Source organism: Pipistrellus hanaki, assembly GCF_964339955.1.
Source record: "Pipistrellus hanaki genome assembly, chromosome: 8".
NCBI classification, from domain to species: Eukaryota; Metazoa; Chordata; class Mammalia; order Chiroptera; family Vespertilionidae; genus Pipistrellus; species Pipistrellus hanaki.
Genome location: NC_140510.1, coordinates 41,772,934 through 41,795,056, shown reverse-complemented (window position 1 = coordinate 41,795,056; position 22,123 = coordinate 41,772,934). Strand labels below are relative to the sequence as shown.

The 22,123-nt window shown below is 33.7% G+C and overlaps 1 protein-coding gene across 1 annotated transcript in view; it reads left to right on the top strand.

Annotated features, from left to right (window-relative positions):
* SCN7A (sodium voltage-gated channel alpha subunit 7) overlaps positions 1–22,123 on the top strand; it is a 73,157-nt gene that overhangs the window by 18,696 nt on the left and 32,338 nt on the right. Inside the window, exons 3-10 of the mRNA XM_084891587.1 lie at positions 796–908; positions 1,263–1,352; positions 2,404–2,532; positions 4,410–4,501; positions 8,425–8,631; positions 11,619–11,688; positions 13,440–13,581; positions 15,563–15,763. Of these exons, the coding sequence (XP_084747713.1) occupies positions 796–908; positions 1,263–1,352; positions 2,404–2,532; positions 4,410–4,501; positions 8,425–8,631; positions 11,619–11,688; positions 13,440–13,581; positions 15,563–15,763 (1,044 nt within the window). The remainder of the gene's footprint in view (positions 1–795; positions 909–1,262; positions 1,353–2,403; positions 2,533–4,409; positions 4,502–8,424; positions 8,632–11,618; positions 11,689–13,439; positions 13,582–15,562; positions 15,764–22,123) is intronic.

Sequence of the window (22,123 nt, the reverse complement as noted above, 5' to 3'; positions counted from 1 at the left end):
AAGCCCCCACCCCACTTACCACCAGGGGACAGCTCCTGAGTGAAGAATCAGCACGATTTGAAGACTGACTAATAATGCCAAGGTCTTTAGCCTGAAAAAATGGTGGTGCTGCTGACAGAAATGCAGTAACTATAAAAAAGATCAAGTTTGGGGGACAAAATGATTAGCCCCACTCTGGACAAATATAATTTGATGTTTTTGTAGAGCAAGCATGTCAAACTCACAGCCCATGGGCCCCATGCGGCCCACAATGAATATTTTTGTGGCCCAGCCAATTTAATGGTATGTAAGAAACATTTTAATAAAAATTTCATAACTTAATTTTTACAATATCCTGTTACACATAATTATTAATAACAAACTACAATGTTTGCTAATGACCAATCACTGGAATCATGTTGCATCATTTCCCTTACATGCCTTACACACAGGCACGCCATTTCTCTCCACTAACACTAGCAGTGAATATTTTAGCAGCCAATTTCCACGTCATTAGTCTTGGACTGACTTGTTTGGTTGTACACAACAAGAAATATTTCACTTTGGGAGAACAAGAAAAATAGGTTTATTTGCATTATGTTATTTATTTGTGCAGTTATTCATTGTCTGGTAAGTTAATGTTCCAGAAAAAGTATTAATGTTCTTAGAAGCATAGATCAGATGTTAAAATCTCAAAGGGAAGGTAGGGGAGGGTGGGGTTCATGACAGAAATGACCATTGTCAATATGTTGCATAATTGGTTAGATTATGTAGTTTATGTTCTAATTTCACATGATCTTCTTTTTTGCCTTACAGACTTTCATGGTATTAAATAAGAAGAGAAAAATTTTCAGATTTAATGCCACCTGGTGTACATTGTCTCCTTTCAATTCGATTAGAAGAGCAACTGTTAAGATTTTGGTACATCCATATCCTTTGCTATTGGCTTTAGAATGTACAAATATCAAATGCAACCATTCTATTCAAATAATGCTGCAGTCATTTCCTCTTTTGAATTGATATCTCATTTTAGGTCATATACAAATTTGGATTATAACTGCACTAAGTGTTTAATATTTGAAAATGCATTTAGATATATTTTCAAGTACACATAACAGTAAACATTAATAAATCTTAATTTTCATCACTTATCAATATGACTAATATGTTTTTGATAATTTAAGAAATGATTTTATCTCATATGTGTATACACATATAAACAAATTTAGAAACATATATTTCTAATATTATTTATTATCTATTATTCCTTGACCACAATCTACTCTTTTTCGACTTTTAATTTTGATTAGTGTACTGGTCGACTGCATATTTATGTCCCTGATTGAGTGGCCAAAGTGGGGAACAGAATTACAGTAAGTTATATAATTTTATTGTATGTAATCTCATATAAGGTTATATTTTATATTTACATGTGGAGTTATAGTACATTACCTACTAAGTATTATAACATTGCATAATTTATTATTTATAATGTATATATGATATTCATTGTACATAATATAATATTTACACATATACCATGATTAATGAATTTGCCAAATAGAACTCTACATATATATCAACTAATCAATTTTAATGGTTTTTTTTACCCTTTAATTATTTCTAAACCTGTTAGGTTAACATTGTGTAAATTTGAGTCTTTAGCTGTTTATGTCTATGGTATTATTTTAAAGTTAATCACTAAGGATTAATGTAATATTTCAGTGCCTCAGATTTTCTTAACTATTGCAATCCCATACCTGATTTGCTTCAAACTCAAATCACTTTCTTTTTATTCTTTAAGAAAAGTTATTATTTTTCTTTCTCTTTTCTCTTTTCTGAGAGATGTGAGTAGATTGAGTTGCTTTAGCATATAATGATGGAAAGGCCCATTACATTTTCTAGGGATGAAGGCTTTTTTTGATAATACCTCTCAAATTTAATTCTCTTCTTAAAACTAGTTAAATTGAAGATAAATATAGTGCTGACTCACTATAAAAATCCTTACTTAAACATATAATAAAATTATTTCTTTAAACCTCTTTACAATTCAGTGTGATCCCCAATATGGAATAAAGTTGATATGTTATATTTTCATCATTTACCTAAATATATAGAGAGAATATAACCTTGAGCTAGGATTTGTTGAAAAAAAATTGATAATCAAATTGTATGGCTAATGCCATGAGACATATGCCACCATAGAAGCACTATCTAAGCCTGTCTGGGGTTCTAAGGGCACTTGCTGTTTTTATTGACCGGTTGGTTGCTTGGTTCATTAGTTGATTGCTTGCCAGACAGTTATCATAAACATTGTATTTCAGAACTGACAATGTATTATTTAACTATATATATATATATATATATATATATATATATATATGTATGCATGTTTATAATTTTAATATGTAAATTTGTCTGCAGGATCACTTTGCTTGCAATTTACACATTTGAAATACTTGTAAAACTCATTGCAAGAGGCATCTGGACAGGATCTTTCTATTTCTTTGGTGATCCATGGAACTGGCTTGACTTCAGTGTAACTTTGTTTGAGTGAGTATTTAAGTTGTGAACATCTTAATGCCTTGCTAAGCATATGCTTTTTATGAAAAAATTGAAGTTGGCAAAATTTTCTGCCTGAAAAATTTTGCAAATATAGAATATTTTATAAACTCTAATCTAAGTGAGTTCTCTGAGACAGCTCCAACTGAGCTAGGTCATAGAGTATGGAATAAAAATGAAAGGAATGGGATATTCTCTATGCTTTCTATATGAAATGAAAAAAAATAGAGGTTGATTTTTGCTTTTTAAGTTAGATTTAGAGAGCAGAAAATCTTCTGGAGACTTAGCAGAGGATACTGGCATATTTGGTTCTATCTCACATTTACATTTTTTTAACTACCTTTCTTAATACCAGTAAATATATTAGATATATGAATAAGATATTTTAAAAATACACACACATACATTTTCTACATTTCATAGTGTTGTTACATTATCTAATGGTTTACATATGTATTTATTTTTTCAGTGCATCTGTTTAATATACTCTGCTTTGTAGCTGAGTGATCAATGATGTTGAACTCCTATTAAAGAAATTAAAAATAATATTCTATTTCTAGATTTTGAAATATTTATTAAGGTTAATAATTAGTGTCTGCCATATGGTAAGCAATAAAAAATAGTAGCTAAAATTATTGCAATTATCACTACTACTTCTACTATTACTATCACTAATGGCCTGATGCACAAAATTCGTGCATGGGGGTGGGGGGAGGTGTCCCTAAGCCCAGCCTGCACCCCCTCCAATCTGAGGCCTCAGGGGATGTCTGACAGGTGGTTTAGGATCAGACCTAAACTGGCAGTTGGACATTCCTCTCACAATCTGGGACTGCTGGCTCCTAACAGCTCACCCTGCCTGCCTGCCTGATCTCCCCTAACCACTCTGCATGCTGGCCTGCTTACCCCCAAATGCCGCCCCCCACCTCCTTACTGGCCTTCTCCCCTGCAATTTCCCTTCCTGCTGCCCCCACCCTGCCAGCCTGCTTGCCCCCAACTACTACCCCACTGGCCTGATCGCCCCCAATAGTTCCCCCCTGCTGACCTACTGGCCTCCAACTACCTGACTCCTAACGGCCTGATCACCCCAACTGCTCTCCCCTCCTGGCCTGATCTCCTCCAACTGCCTTTGCCTCAGCCCTGCCACCATGGCTTTGTCTAGAAGGACATCCAGAAGGTCTCCTGGTCTAATTAGCATATTACCCTTTTATTAGTATAGATTATTTCTGCTGTTTTTGTTAGCAAGCACTTAGTTAATAGCTAACATTTAGGTATTTTATAGCGTGTGCCAGTTGCTTTTCTATGCATCTTACATATATTAGCTCACCTAGTCCAAACCCTCTGAAAAAGTATTATCCACACCTTACTTCTGAGGAAACTGAGGCAAGCAAGGTTAAGTAATTTTTCTCTGTCACACAGCTAGTTAAGAGTGGATTTCTACCCAGACAGTCTGGATCCAGAGTCTGTGCTCTGGACCAGTATGTACCCTGCCTTCTGGTATCACCACCATTACCACTGTCATCATCAGAATCACCTAAACCCTTACATTGAAGCTCATTCCTTTAAAAGACTGTGGTTTTGTATTTAAAATAATCTTTTTGTTAGTTAGGTAACAAAATATTTATGAAGATGACATAAATATGGACTTAAGAGTACTCACAGTGTCAAAACTTGATAAATTCTCATAATTTGTTTGTGGATTAATTGTAGCAATCTTCATCTTCCAAACAGTAAAAAAAAACTATTTTCAAAATGGAGCAATGAAAGCAAGGGAAATGTTTGGATTATGGTTTTAAAAATAAGTTTTAAAGAACATAAGGAGTTGAAGATACGTCCTATAACCTCTAAATAACTCTAACTTAATTCCACAGGCACATAACAATATATTCACCTCTAAACTTCACACCAATATTTAGAGTTGCAAGAAGTTTGAGAATTTTGAAAATTATTCCCTTAAACGAAGGTAAGAAATGATATTGAGTTCATTTTCTTCATTTTGTTTCATGTACTCCCATATAATCATTTGAATTCCTCTGTTATTGTTTGGAAAAATATTAAATTGAATACTGCTTCAGCTTATTCAATTAATGAATTATCTGATCTTTAAATTTGTTTCAGTCACTACAGGAAAGGCAAAATAAATTACACATTTGACTTATTTATTTGAGGTGGGTTCTTTAATTATAAAATATAGATATCAATAAAAATAATTTTTCTATTTTTAATATTTATTTATTTATACTTATATCTTAAATATGAACTTATGTAATTGTCTTTAGACTTCCTAGAGAGAAAGCATCCTAGACATATATCTAATATAACTTCTTATTTTTCTAATTGCATCTAACAACCAGATGAAATGAATAAAGTGATATAAAATAAGATAAAAATTCCTTTTTGTTCTGAGTGCTTGGATAGGGTGTATTCCATACGCTACAACATTCAAGGAATTCTTGCTAAACAAGGCTGTGACCACACTGATGGAAGATGCTGAGGACAAATTTTAGCTCCTATTCCTGAAGATACCTTAAAACCTTCTAATTTGTTATGCAGAATGAATAAAAACAACAAAGTAGGAAAACTCCAATCAGAGGGTTTATTTTCCCTGCTGTGATTTAGAGTAGTATGAAATAGTTAGATCAATAAATCCTGAGGCAAGTGTGATAATACCAAAACTAAGAACTCCAGGCAGCTTTTGTGCACTGGTACACCACAAAGAGTGCCAAACACATGCATACTGTGTATCAATCCAAACTAATTTCAGGTTGGGAAAACAGCAAAAAGATTGGGGAGTGTGGTGACAGATGCATAACCGTGTGGCTGTACTAAAACATTAAACTGTACACATTAAATGGGTGACTTGTATGGTTTGTGAGCTATATCTCAGTAGAGGTGTATAATAAACATGATTTGTGACATGACAGTTTTGCCAAACCCAGTGAAGAAACCAGTGAGAATTGCCCTGCTAGGAATAGTCACAGTCTGACTATTTCCTTACCGGTCTCTGCAAATCACTAGACCATAAAATTGCATCAACTGCATCTTCATCTTGGCAAGGATTATAGAAGAAATCAGGTGGGTCCCAGCTAATGCAAGAGGAATACACACACAGGAGTTGAGCGCACACAGGCTGGTAGGACCTGCTCTTTACAAGGGAGAAAGGAATCATGGCACATAGCAGCAATATAAAATGTATAAAAATATTTTGCAACACAGAAAGAGAAACATACTATTTAAAAGAATGAAAATAATTCTTTTTTTTTCTTTAAAAACTCTAAGAAATAGGAGCAAGCATAAAAAAATCATATTTTGTAGTCCCAATAGAAGAAAATTGAGACTCTTTTAAGCAAAAGAGGAAAATGAGATTATAAAATGACAAGAAAAAATACTGTTAAAACAAATATGATAGAATTATAATAACTTTAGTTAATATTTGATGGCAGTAAAATATAGTATCATCTGTATAGTATTATGGTAAAGCAAAACATGTACAGAAAAATTAGACATTCTATATTAATACAGTAGAACCAAAATTTGGATGGATTAATAAAGGAGAGAAAACTTAAGTTTCATTTTATGGATAATAAGTAATACTAAAAGGAGACAGAATAATATAAAAGACAAATTATTAAAAAAATACACTAGAATTTTTAAATCACTTAAATTGAGAAAGATCTTAGTCACAAATGGAAAAGGCTCATTTTATACTAGATAAATAAATAAACAAACAAACAAATGATACATTCATAAAAGTATTATAAAACTCCTACAAGTACAAAAACAAAGATAAAGAACCTATGGAAAGGTAATCCTTAGATCTCGTGAGTGGACAGTAGAGTTTCAGAACTTGGAGGGCATGTAGGCAGGGAGGTTATGACACCAGAACTTCATACCTGTTTGTCATTTATATGTGAAGTCAACAGAAAAATAATCTCAGTCACCTAAGAATTCTTGAATTTTACATGTGTCTTTCTTGAATGTCTGCTAAAAAACAAAAATATATCAATAAAAATAAAATATTCAACAATGAGAAGATTTACTATCAAAAGTAATCACAATGAAATCTTAAATCATTTCAACAGAGAATGAATTCCAAATTATGTTGTTAGTGGGTTGCAAACCAAAATACAAATATTATAAATTATAAATTCTAGCATGGACATCTGTGGGTCATTTTTGAACTAGAAACATATGTTGTTTGTGTTTTTAAAAACTTTGGAATAGATACCAACCGTATAAAAATCTGGTCATTTCACATTCAAATCTAGATTAATTTGGATAAATTGTCAGCATCAATCCAACCAAATTCCTGGATGCAACTACCACCTGTAATTGAAGAGCAGCTTACAATTTAGGTCAGGCACATTCATCAAGTCTCCTCCACTCCCTACTTGCACAAATTTATATTTTCTGACAAGTCTTTGTAAGAATATCAATATTATCTTTCCTGTAAATCATGAAAAAATACTACCTAATGCAAAATACATACAATTCAACTATTATAATTAGGTCAGAGGTTCGAAATTATATTAACAGAAATGAGAACTAGAAACTGAGAAATGTGAGAAGACTATAGTAGATACAGTTTTATTTTTTATGTAGATAGTACATTTGTTCAAAATAAGAATTTAAGTTTGATACAGGTGTTCACAATAGACATACTAGAAGCAAAAAGAAAAATATCAAAGTTAATTTAGGAAAGACAAAACACATAGAAAATCATAAGGGAAATATTAATATAAAACTAAGAAATCAAAATGGCAAAGGCCAATCCAAAATAAAGGCAATTTATGAAAATAAAAATAATCGGGTTAAATTTTTCTGTCAAGATGTAGAGACTTTGATATTAAATCAGAAATAAATTAAACTCCACCAGAGATACCTAAACTAAAACAAAATAAAAGTTTAAAACTAAAATGAAAGGGAAAATAAAACCAAGAAATCAGTCAGTTGGCATATGGTAGGTAACAATGAATGGTAGGTAACAAAGGAAATTAGTAATAAATTTGATTCTGTAAAATTGGATGGTGACTTTTTTACCTTCAAAAAAAATGTAACCAATAGATTGAAACTCACAAAACTTGATTTATATATACTGTATATCTATACACACATACATATATTCACACACACACACACACACACACACGTGTGTGTGTTCTTATTTAAGAACTACTCCAATAGAACAATATGAAACATTTTTCAGTAAAATAATATACAGAGGACTCGGGATGGTTGCCAAACAGAAGTACAGTGCAAATATACATGTTTTAAAAGTTCATTATGGTAGTCACAGAAATTACATTACAGTAAAGTGACCCCATTTTTCTTCTAATAAAATGGAAATACTTGTTAAATATTTCATTTTTAATGAAGACTTGGTTATATACATATGTAGTGTTTGGTTTATCCATTGGTTTTACATCTCTTATTTAATCAGCTCCAAAAAATGAATTCTTAAAAATTAATGAAAGAATATTATAAAATACTGCTGTTTCAAACTAGTTTTTGTTTCAACATTTTCAGCTCATTTTGATGAATAACTCTATATCTTTACTTATGCTTATAAACAATAGTGATTGGTTTGAAAAGCAGTAACCAAGCGAGAAAGCCTGTCCTTTATGTAGTAAAGAGAAACAAGTGACTAATTATAAAATATATCGTGACTACCTTATTTTGTTAAATATAAAAAATTAGCAATTATACAAAAACCTTACAGTTTGGTGTTTTATTCATCTTATTTATTAGAGCTAGATAATGGTAAATTAGATTATGAAACACAAAGCTACCAATTTCAATGGATATGTATTTGCCATGGGAGAAGTTTGCTAATGCTTCTTTACGGAAGTATTTTACTTTATTGGAAACAAACTTGTCTCTTTTCAGGTGTGAAGTCTTACGTAGGGATCCTGCTCCGATGCTTGAAGAAACTTACCGGCATCATTGTCCTGGCTCTATTTTTTCTGATCGTGTTTTCTCTCATTGGGATGGGGTTCTTCATGGGCAACCTGAAGCATAAATGTTTCCGGTGGCCCCAGGAAAATGAAACGGAAACTTTGCACAACAGAACCCGAAACCCATGTTATACTCGAGGTAAGAATTGCTTGCTTTCTATGTCAAACCATTTAAATGTTTCTTTAGGGGAGTGGGGGTATTTTTAGTTCTATTTTTTTTCATTGAGGTATAATTCATATACCATAGTAGTCACAGTTTTAGTTTGTTCACAAGGTTGTATAACCATCACCAATATCTAATTATGGAACATTTGCATCACGCTAAACAGAAACTCCTATCCATTACCATTCATTTCTCATTCCCTTTACACCAGCCCCGGGCAACTACTATTCTACTTTTTGTGTCTATATACTTTATTATTCTGGACATTTCATATAAATGGAATCAAGCAGTATATGGACTTTTATTACTAACTCCTTTTACTTTCTTTTTTTTTGGTGGGGGGGGGCGGGGAATGCCTATTCTAATCTATTTCTCTTTTAGTTATTTGCCTGTTTATTATTGAACCAAAATAAAGTTTTTATATCCTGGATTCTAGACTCTTATCAGATACATGATTTGAAAACATTTTCTCCATTCTATGGGTTGTCTTTTCACTTTCGTGATAGCATCTTTTGGATCTCTAAAGTTTTCCATTTTGAGCATATTTTAGGCTGATAGAAATAATATTTACCATAATCTTGCAGAGGAGACATGAATAATTCCTGTTACAAAGAAGGAAATAAAGTTCAGAAAAATTTAGTGAATGCTCCATAATACTGTAACTATTCTAACCAAGCACAATCCGGGTTTAATACCCATTCCTTTTACACAGACCATAATCTTACTGGATTTTTCTCTCACATTAAAATTATCAGGTTCTTTCTGACTGTATTTAGAAAAAGTAAAAGCATATTTTTCAACTAATAAAAACAAATTATTGTTTAACCTTATGTAGTCCTTCTATATTAATTTATACTTTGGATTTAATAAGTTCTAAAATAAATCTTAATCAATTTTACTCTTTAGTTTTCCCCCTGAAATGATAATGATGCAAGTAATACAGAATTATTAGCATATGAGTATGTGAAATTTTTCCTTATGATGTGTCTATTTCAAGGACATTAGGAGATAGATAGTAAATGTTAGATTCCAATTGCAATACCCTTTGGTTGCTTTGACAATATAATAAAATATGCTAATTACTCAAAAATAATTTTTGCTACTTCACTAATTATTGCTAAGAAAACAGGTTATTTTCATCTTTGTTAAAATATATTAAGAACAAATCACTTTTAAAGATTACCTCTTTAAAATAGGCAATCCATTTCCTCAAATAGCATGCTAGGAGCTGCTGAAAATATAATATTAATCTAACTGCCATGTCATAATCCTTGAACATAGAAAAGTATTTGAGACTATCCAGTTTCACTAATGTCAAATTTCAATTGTTTTTTTTTAATTTGTCTTTGTTATTGAAAATATTACTGATGTCCCCTTTTTCCCCCTTGACTCCCTCCTCCTCATTTCCATCCCTTCCTCCGGCTTTCGTCTCACTATTGTCTGTGTCCTTCGGTTATGCATATATGCATGTAAGTTCTTTGGTTGTCATTTCATTTTTAACTGCTATTCAAGAAGTTTGATCAATGGTTTCTAATTATGATTTAAAAATTCTTCTAAAATTATTTTAGATGACAAATTTAAGTGACTTTATTTGAGATTGGAGTAATTCAATTTTGTATATATAACATATATAGTACAGTTTTGTGTACATGTATATTTTTGTATGTATATACTCTTACACAGACATACACACACAGAGACACACACACTCAGAACTGCTCTCATGGGTTTGATTTCTGTGACTTGAATATAGAATCTAAAAATAAATGCTCCTACAGATGCATGTTCCCAACCCTGGTAACTATATTTATAAATACACACTTTACATTTTAATAGACAGGTAAGGATATCTGGATAAATTATATGGGCTATAATTCAGATCAGCTCAGGTTGTGGTCGAAATTAGGTGACACCAGGGAAATAATTGGCACTGGATGCTCAATGAAGAAAAATAAGCATCCAAGTGAGAAGAGAATGGAAATTAACCCAAAGACAGAAAAATCTTGCCTTCTGCTCAGGAACAGCATCAGGAATAAATCTTGGAAATAAAGGGTTTCCAAAGTATTAGTTTTAGGAATTTTTCCTTCAGGGGTCTGGATGTTCCTGGCTGGTTACATGCATTTTCTTGAACTCTAATTTTGAAAGGGATCCTCCTCTTTCTACACTGAGTTTTATCACTTTTGGGTCAGTGAAGTAGATGGATCACCAGAGGACTTTTGGCCTGTGCTTCAGATGCTGAGACAGCTTCCTTGATAAAAGTATGGAGTTTCCTCAAAAAGTTAAAAATGGAGCTCCCATTTGACCCTGTGATCCCACTTCTAGGACTATATCCCAAGAAACCAGAAACACCAATCAGAAAGGATACATACACCTCTATGTTCATAGCAGCACAATTTACAATAGCTAAGATTTTTAAACAACCTAAGTGCCCATCAGCAGATGAGTGGATTAAAAAACTGTGGTAAATCTACACATTGGAATACTAAGCCTCGATAAAAAAGAAGGAACTTTTACCTTTTACAACAGCATGGATGGAACTGGAGAGCATTATGCTAAGTGAAATTAGCCACTAGGAGAAAGATAAATATCACATGATCTCATTCATATGTGGGATATAATGATCAACACAATTTGATGAACAAAAATAGATCTAGAGACAAATGGCAGAGGAGGTGTGGGGGGGGTGGTTAGAGAGCAACCAAAGGACTTATATGTATGCATATTAGCATAACCAATGGACACGGACACTGGGGCGATGGAGGCTTGCCTGGGGTGGGAATGGCTGAAGAGGCAGTGGGAGTCAATTGGGAGGGAGGAGGAGACATATGTAGAACTTTAGACAATAAAAAAAAAGCCAGGCTATATGCTAATTCCTTCTCACTATAGAGGTTTAAATGACTTTTACATATGCTGTTCACTCAACATTAGAAAATTAAATATAGAATATAATTTCTTATTTTCAGAAACAGAAAACTATTATTATTTGGAAGGAGAAAGATATGCTCTCCTTTGTGGCAACAGATCAGATGCCAGGTAAGTAAGATTAATGTTTTCTTCTGACAAGTCAGTACTACAGATCCATTATATTTATTGGATAATTATTATCATTACTTATGGTTTCTATTTGATTAGATCATCTATTTCTTTTTTCACTGAAACCATGCTGAGAATGAATAATATGGAATACTATTAAACCAATTCTATTTTTTTTTTTTTTAGAAAACAATAAGCAAGCTAGCTAAATTATTTGTTTTAAGGTTAAGAAAGATATAATGCTCATTTGTAAACAGCAGCGCTGGAACTTTAACAAGATCTGATTTTTTTCTGTTTTCAGCATGCTTCACAGCCAGCGGAAAAAAAGCAAAAAAGACAATAAAAATCTTTTCTTTGGCTCCAAGCCTTTGAAGAAAGAAATATTAAAGATATGCTGTTATTTCACTTATTTATGGCTTCTCTATCTTTTATGACTATAATTTTATTTAAGAAAAAGCTTATTGCTCTTGAAAACAATATTTATAAGTAATTCTTTAGTGAGAATACTACTCTCATGCCTTGTCCTATAATTTCAGATGAAGGGATAAGAATGTAGAAATAAAGTGCTTCTTGACAGTGCAATGCCTTTCGGAGTTCCTTATGTTGAGTTCCGCAGCTGGATGACTTGATACCCATCTGTAGGCTTACTTTTTCTTGGGCTCAGGGGCCCAGGTTGACAAATGGCACACGATGGAGAGAGGAGCCTAAATTAGGCAGTTTTGTCATATTTAGATATTTTGTCACTTGCTCGATTCTTTTTGCCCAGCTACTGGGATTACACTCTATTCTCAAGTCCAAATTGTGAACTCATCCCGTTGTGTCTGTCGTATACAACACCAGCTAACTCCTCTTGGTGGACATTCCTAACACATAATGAAGGTGTCTGGCTATGAATATCCAGAATCACAATAATATACTTCAAGGCCAGAAAGTCATGCAATATTTCACCTGTAGCCATCATACTTTGCTGCAGAATAAATGATCCCAAAAGTTAGTGCCTTAAGAACAAATATTCACTTGTTCAGATTATGTGGATCAACAGCAATCAGCAAGCCTCAATGCATAATTACTTTTTATACCTCTGTTGGTATCACATTTATTAACCATTAACCAATGTTCAAAATAAGACACATGGCCAAAGCCAAAATAATGTATGAGGGAACTAGGATAGAGAGAAGCATCATTTAGTGGGCCACCACTGTAATAACTGACCTCAGCACTCATGCCCCCAGTAGGTAAAAGTATGAAGACCCCATAAAAGGAAATGAATTCTTAATTGTTCTTTCCACAATAGTGCAAGTACTGCTTGTCATTACTAATGTAATAAATATTTTCTCACCCTTAAATAATAGGATCTAAGGATTTGAGGTGAGACCAATGAAAAATTAAACCCTTAACCCTTGCAGTTTTATTTTTATTATGTTATATTCCACCATTTATAACTTCACGCTGATATTGGGTACTAAAGAAAACTTTAACAAAGGCTTGGCAAAAAAGTATTTGCCAGCCCCCCCCACCCCCACCCCCTCTTTTTTTTTTTTTTTTTAGCTTAGTTAACACTCGTCACTTACACCAATTTAAAAATCTAACTCATTTGCAGCTTTCCACTGGAAATTGTTTGGGAGAAGATTGCTCACTATGGACACAAGAACCCTTTCTAACTTATGGGCAAATGTTCTATAGTTATGATTTGGCTATAATCTGGAAGTTACCTAAAAGTAAGCAGTTGTTCTTTTCTTTGTATTCTTTAGTCAGTGTCCTGAAGGATATGCGTGTATAAAAGCTGGCATGAATCCTGATAATGGCTACACAAATTTTGACAACTTTGGCTGGGCCTTGTTAGCCCTGTTACGGCTGGCGACACAGGATTACCCTGAAGCACTGTATCATCAGGTGAGAACTGAGAGACTCTGCCATGCACATAAGAAGGGTACCACGCCCCTCCCTTTCATGACAATGTTCAAATGTGACATAGTCTATTACATTTGGAGGTGAAGAATTGGAAGACAGAAGGAAAGAGAACAAGGATTATTAAGGGTCAAATTATACCCCAACTCTCTATTGAAGTTTGTATTCTTATGTGTGATATCTCATTTAACCTTTACAACAATCCTACATGGTGCATATATGTACATCTGACTTTTATACGAAGACATTAAGATCACAGTGGCTGCGTAACCTCTCCAAAGTTACAACACAGGTATATACAGGGATCACTGTCCTGCTCTGTGATGTGAACTAAGTTAAAAAGATGTCTGGGTACCAATTCTTCAGCCACAAATTTAAACCTATGAGATTACCAAATATTACATAATTATTTATTGAATACCTACAATAGGCTATTTCTTTTCAATTCTTCTATTCTCATTTCTCTTTAATGTTCAATCATGGCTCAGTTGTAACAGAAGGCTTGCTGTTATCAGACTTGAAATCCAAATTCTGGAAGTCTGTCTTCGTCACTGATGATTTGTGTGCCATGGTTTCTCAAGAAGATATAATGATAATTAAAACAAAGATTCAAGTTTTTTTTATTCAGAAAGGTTTCTGACTCCTGAATATAGTACAGTAAATGACAGCTAGTTCAATGGGAAAAAATATTTAACCAAATCTTAAACAGTTGACTCATTGGGATACTAGGGTTTATTAAAAAATTGGCTCATTGGGATACTAGGGTTTATTAAAAATACTTTTAAAGTCTATATATTATAGATTAATGAAAATTATTCCTGAAAGAATGTTAGAACTTGCTACTAATCAATACATTCTTAACTCTTTATATCAACACAATATTTTCTATAAATAATGCTTATTTATTGAATCAAATGAATATTTAAAAATTAAACTATTCCCATTTTTTCTTGACTTTGTTCATATATTTTTAATGAGGAGGATAGATCAGTGGACTATATTTTGGATTTGTAATGTCTACTTACAATTTTCTAAATTTTTTTAATTTTATGATCTTAGTTATTATGAAATAAAAACTAGTTAATGCTTAGTTTGGAAATCTAAAATTTAGTATTTTTCTATCTATAAATGAATACATATAAGTGAATTATATGTCTTTTCCTTGTGATTAATACTAAAGTTCTTTACCAAATAGATATTCTGACAGATACAGAAATATTTCTGTTCCCCATCCCTTTGAATATCTTATTTTGGAATTTGTTGTAATATTTCCATAAAGTAATTATTAGAAGAAAATAATCTCTAAACATTAATTCTCTAACTTTATTAAATTTCATATATTTAAAGATTCCATTGCAAAGAAAATAATCTTCCATATTTAGATCACCCAACTTTCTTTTTTTCTTTTTTTTAATACATTTTATTGATTTTTTACAGAGAGGAAGGGAGAGAGACAGAGAGCTAGAAACATGGATGAGAGAGAAACATCGACCAGCTGCCTCCTGCACACCCACCCCCCACTGGGGATGTGCCAGCAACCAACGTACCTGCCCCTGACCGGAATCGAACCTGGGACCTTTCAGTCCGCAGACCGACACTCTACCGCTGAGCCAAACCGGTTTTGGCAATCCATCCAGCTTTCTTTATTGGGAGATGACAATTTTTTTCTTCCACTATGTTTTCTTTATTAATGATGACATAAATGTCAAATGCTTACCCTAAATTAATTAAATTACTCAAATCTTTCTTTGGTTTTGTACTATATATTTTATACCTTAGATAAGTCTAAAGTTGAAGTTCACTTTGCTTGTTTTTCCACATAGAGCCAGTACTTGAACTGTCTTGTGATTACATTTCACTTATGACTAAATTATTTTCATAAAAACTTCATTTTTTTTAAAAAAAGAAGATTATAGGAAGACAAATAACATTTTCCTTTTTTGCCCTGTTTTCCACCTCTCCTTAGATTCTTTATGCTTCAGGAAAGGTCTACATGATATTTTTCATTATAATAAGTTTTTGGTTTGCCTTTTACATGACAAGTTTGTTCTTGGGCATACTTGCAATGTCCTATGAAGAAGAAAAACAGACAGCTGCTGAAAAAACTAAGAAGAGTGAAACAGAATTTCAACACACTTTACTTCAAGAAGAAAATGAAGCAGCTGAGGTATAATTTTTAAAATGCTTCTTAGAATCACAGAATTTGAGTTATCTTCTTAAGACCTTAGAGTATATTGCTAGATCCTCAATATGTGTGTGGTGCATAAGAAGATTGAAAGTGATTTTGATAAGAGCATTTTTTTTTGCTACATAATATTCTTTCCTGAGTGCACTATGGTAATAAAAGCCAATGCCTATAAATATTTCATTAATATATACATTTGTGTTCCAAAACATGTATTACTGCTGCTGATAAACTATATACATATATATTTAAACTTGACCTCCCACAATGCAGTTATAGTTTATTAATTCAGACATGCTTCAAATAGCACATCATAATTTGGAAAATTTTGGTGACCAACTGAAAGTGATAATGTCTTCCATAATTAGAAAACACAAAGTACTAAAAGTGTGGATAAACATATGAGACTGAATTTGTAAAAGAAGAAAAAAATTACTTTCTCGGCTTTCTAGCTCCTCAAGAGGAAATGCACTATGCATCATGATATATGAATTATTTTATTCATGAAATAATTAAATCCATGATTAGTAAGACTTAATAAGGATGTACTCTAATTGTTGATGATTTTAGAATGTTTGAATACATTTTCAAATTTTTAGCTTCCTAGCAAAATATTTGGTTTATGAATCAAAACAAATCACAGAAGTGGCCTTAAAGAAGTTGTAGGAATTTATCTTTTAAAATCTAAATAGTGCTGTGAAGTTGGCTACATGGGAAAACAGGACCCAGGACAACAACCGGAAGTAGCTTGCTCAAATCCCACAGGGGCTGGCAACCTCTTCCTTGGTTAGGAGAGGGGTAGTTTTTTGTTTTTGTTTTTAATATATTTTTAATTGATTTTTTTACAGAGAGGAAGGGAGAGAGATAGAGAGTTAGAAAACATTGATCAGCTTCCTCCTGTCCACCCCCTACTGGGGATGTGCCCGCAACCAAGGTACATGCCCTTGACCAGAATGAACCTGGGAACTTTCAGTCTGCAGGCTGATGCTCTATCCACTGAGCAAAACCAGTTTCAGCTGGAGAGGGATAGTTTTAACCAGTTTCCTACCTGGAGTTGTTGAGCTGTGCTGGGAGCAGAGGCCAAGCAGCCCATGATGGTACCCAGCCCAGGCTTCTTCAGCGGCCTTGCTCCTTTACCCCTGGGATCCTGTTTGAAGACTTCTGGGTCCAAAGTGGCCACAACCAAGGGCTTCTGCCCCACTGGTCTGGTTACAGGCCCTCAGCTGGGGGAAAGGAGCCAAGTCCTGCCTCCTTTAAATTCCTCTGCAATTGTTACTAGTTTGTACTTTTTACACCTGCTAATAAAGATTGTGCACTCCGGAGGGAAAATCCCTCAAACTACATTCTCTATTAGATGGAAAAAGGATAGACTGAGAGAGCTTACAAATGATAGAAAGGCCCTATACCAGGGACCCTGTCATATTGATGCCAACTTTTGTATTCTGGTTCAATTCCGTTGTCTCGCAAAACCGAAGAATGGATTCACGGTAAAAATGGTTAACAGAGGCAACATTTATTGAGTGTAGATGGACTTCCTGCCACAGGTGGCAGCAGGAAGGGGGCCCAAAACAGGTTACTCATGAAGCTTCTTTGTCTCAGGTTCCAAAGTTCCATGTACCCCAAGCCAGTCCTGGAAAAGGTGCATCTGGGGCTCAAAAAGTAGGCCAGTGCCCAGAGCTTCCATTCCCTGTTGTAGTTCAGCATCCAAGCTAATTAAAGTCCATTAGTCCTTGTGTGGAGTTCAACACAGTCATAAGCCACAAAAGTACAGAGGAACCTATCCTCTGCCATAGAAGCTAGCGAGAGAAGAGGGTGTTCTTCTTTGTGTAGGATAGATACATGCTTCGCTAGATCTTAATTAGTGCTTTCAAATAATCCCGCCTTAGCAACATCCCTGTGATTGGTTATCTGTAAGCTGCCTGTCTTAGCAACATCCATACATTTTAAAGCTCATGTCTCCCATGTGCCCTTCTTTCCCCGCCCAGCTGGGTTGCTTAGCAATTCTACCTAGCTAGGGTCAGTTCTAGATCATTTTGTTTGTCTCTGTGGTACAGTCAGAAAGCTGTATCCTGTTCACATCTGTAAGATCCTGTTATTCAAGAACTCCCCATTCTTCTCCCTCCCCCAAGGTCCTATCCCTGACTGCTTAGCCCTTCTATCTCCTCAATGTGGGAGAGATGGGAAAAAGTAAAGGGTCAAGTTATATGCTCTGACACTAACTGAAATGCCTAGTACAGCTGGCTAGGAGGTTCATGGGTACTAAAGTTCATAAAGGGGGAAATGTTAACATACCTACATATGTAATCCTTTTTATCAAGTCATCTCTCTATATAAAAGGATAATATGCAAAGTGTCCCCTCATGAGTTTGACCAGGAGACCAGGAGTTCAGTTGCTTGTTATGATGTGTGCTGACCAGCAGGGGGCAGGGCAGAACAAAGGAAGGCCCTGTCAGCAGCTGGCAGCTGGGAAAGGAAGGTCCCAGCTGGCAGCTAGCAGCTGGAGGGAGGAAGGTCCTGGCCAGCACCTAGAAGGCCCTTATTAGCCCTGATTGCTTCCCAAGCCGAGGGACCCTACTCATGCATGAATTTTGTGCACCAGGCCTCTAGTTATCAGTAGAGAAGCTCTAGGAAAGTCATTATTCCAAATAATGGGGCCTGGGTGACATGATGCAGGATCATACCGAATGACAACTTATTGATAGGCTAGAGGCCCAATACACAAATTTCATGCAAGGGGCTCAGCCCTCGCAGCCCCAGCTTCATCTGGAAGGTTGCCTGGATGGTCCTTCTGCTGTTCAGTCTAATTAGTATATTAGTTCTTTATTATATATGGTACTTATGTCTGCATGGTCCATAAGATACATACCATTGAAACAAGAAGCAATTATACTCTGTATGAAGAAAACATGTATAAAAAGAGGCTATTGAGAATAGCCATTATATCACCCATGAGGAAGTCCCAGAAAAACAAATTACAAAAGCTTTCTGTTTCTAGAAATGAGTCTTGGATCCTTCAGATTGAATGATTATGGTCTGAATGATATGTTGAATGTGTAATTTCTTTTGAAGTGACATTCCAAATGTCAATGGCAACACACAAATGTATCCAAGAGCACAATACTGCTCTTATCCCAGGATGAGATGCCCTATTAATTCTGCTAAAGAACTTGGATTATTTCCTAATTTTCCAATATCCTCATTCATTTGGCTGCTTTGGATCACACAAAGCCTTTCTGATTTTAATTAAAATTTCCAATTGTAAAGGATTTCTTTTCTTGGAAGAGTACCAGAACATTTGGTCAGGCAAAGGTTTTCCAAGAAGTGAGAGTGAAAAACATTTTCACAAGATTTACTTTCTTTTTTTGATTTATTCATTACACTGGAGGGAGAACTTAATATGGAACATACTGAGGACACTTTAGGTGATCTATCTGAATGACGACCAGTCAGATTCCAATGTTGGTATTATCAGGAGAGTGTTTAGATGTTTCATATTCTCACATTACAGGAAAGCAAAAGGTCATATTGGCTAACAGCTCAGTTTTTCAGTCTATTTTAGTCATTTAATGGATGTATTGCCAATTCCGTTAATTTTTCTAAACTTCAGCTTCTTTATCTGTAATATGTGTCATATGTAAAAATCTATAGTATACATCGGTTGTTATAAGATTCAAATGCCATAAATTCATGTTAAGTGCTTGGCACTTCTCAGAATATATTAAGCAACTGAAAAATGTTAATGACTAATTATAGGGAACACAAGAAAACAACACAAAAAGGCACAGTAGTTCATACTGAGAATTCTTCATCAACAGAAAATTCTAAGTCACTGACTATATCCCATTTTAGGGAAGTTTAAAATAATAATAACAATAATAACAATAATAACAAGTAATGCTTATTTATTAAGTAATGTTAATAAAATAATAACAATAATAACAAGTAATAATAACAAGTCATCAGCTATGTACCAGACACATGAGCGTCTCCATGAATCCTCAAATGTAATCCTCAGTGAGGAGTTCTAGTTGCAATAAATCTATAATTATTAATATTTGACTTCTCAATACATAGGAAGAGAGCCTAGTGTTCACCACTTTGCTTGTTTCAATGCTGAAACAGTATTATTCCATCAATTGCACAATTTGCAAATAAAGCTTTTCTATAAATTGTCAATTACTGGTAAAACCTCAGGAAAAGAATCAGACATATACAACTGCAGGATTATAAATATTTTCAAATTATTTGCCCATCTAAACTGACATTTCTATAACTCATCTATCCAGTTAAATAACATACTATTGTTAATCTGCTACATGCTAGGCATTGTACACAACACTGAAGATTAAAAATAAGCTTGAATAGATACAAATTATTACCTATCCTCATAAAGTTAATGAACTAGTTGAGAGATAGAGTATAAACTTATCATGACACAAAATTATAACTCTAGGACCACCAATCATTATGTCTTTCCTAATGTTATGAATTAGGAAACTTAAAACACCACATACAATAAATTATTTTCCAAAATTTGAGCCAAGTCAAATAAGTCTCTAGATCTATCTTTTTTCCAGGGACAGTAGGAGAGAAGAACAGATTAAATTACACTAGATGGACATAAACAAAGAATGGGCAGAATAAGTGAAAAAGTATCATTAACAAATAAATCACATAAAAAATAAATTAAATCTCAATATAGTCAATGGACATCAACAAGTGCAATATGTAGATCTTATTTGTATTTTTATTGGAACAAGTCAACTAAAATAGAATGTTTCTGATCAATGAAAGAAAATTGAGTATGGTCTGGGTATTGGATAATACTAAGGAATTACTAATTTTGCTGATGATAATGGTGTTGTGATTATGTTTCTTAAAAAGCTTATTCTGTCAGACAGGGAAATACAAATGCTCTGTCACATGATTTATCTTATATGTGAAATCTAAGGAACAAAACAAATGAACAAACAAAACAGAAACAGATGTAGCCAGATGGGAGAGGTGTTGGAGGGCTGGGTAAAAAAAGGTGAAAGGATTAAGAACAAATTGGTAGGTACAGAATAGTCATGGGGTTGTAAAGTATAGCATATGAAGTATAGTTAATCGTATTGTAATAACTATGGTGCCAGGTGGATACTCGATTTAAAAAATGATCACTTTGTAAATTATATAAATGTCTAACCACTAAGCTGTGTACCTGAAACTAATAGAATATAATATTGAAGGTCAACTATAATTGAAAAATAAGGAAAAAATGTGTAAAATTTGATTTTAAATCTTTCAGAAAGAAAGTTGGTTGGAATAATATATTATAAATGAAGGGTATAGTGTTATTAATTGTTGAAGCTGAATATTGGGTTTCTGGTGGTTGACTTTATTATTCTCTCCAAGAAAAAAACACCTGTAGCTATAAAGAGACAAATATGTTGCTTTGAGAGACTAATAAAGCATTTCTCTGAGTCAGAAAAGGTTTTTATGAGGAACTGTTACTTGAGTTGAGATCTGAGGAATGATCATGCTATACAGGGAGAGAAAACAGGGTCAGTGTGGCTGTAGTAAAGAGAGAAAGTCTGAGTTCAAGATGAACACTGCAGGTTTTTGTTGCTTAATGCCAGAGATCCGACTGTGTTCTTTCTTCCTTATTCACTCCTCCTTCCAGAGAAAATTTAAACCAGTTATGAGAAACATAATCCCTTTTACCAGCCTAATTTTGACATTGAATTGTCTGAAATTCAGGCATATGCCCTTATTAACTCCTAAACTTCCACAAAGGAGTTACTGTTATGATCCTCTCAATTTGCATTATAAATATCTATATCCTCAAGAGTTGGCTTACATGTGGGTGTTCATTTAATATTTTTAGCTCAATTTGTTCATTTTGTATTCTAAATACATCCATATTCAACCCACATTAGTAGAAATTTGGCATTGACTATATCAACAATAACATTATTATTCTCCCCACTCCATCCCTCCATTCCGCACACAGAAGGCTGTCTTTACTGACTTGCTCTTTGGTGTGATTCCATGAATTATTGTCACTGTGAGAAATAACTTTATGGGAAATAATTTCTCAATATTAAGAGGATAGTGAAAGATATTATTCCCTATATCACCAAAGTGTCATCTTCATGAAGATACACTTGGGAAATCCTTGTCAGATCTTAATGACAGGAAAAAGGTATGCTTATGTATTTTTTTATTTCATGGAAATTTGGAATTGTATAATTTATAACTTATATTTTATGTAATTTTATGTCAGATAATATAATTTCTTAAATAATCATAGTTTAAGTAAATACATTAACTTGGCATCCTCAGTTTTTAGCTTATTTTTTG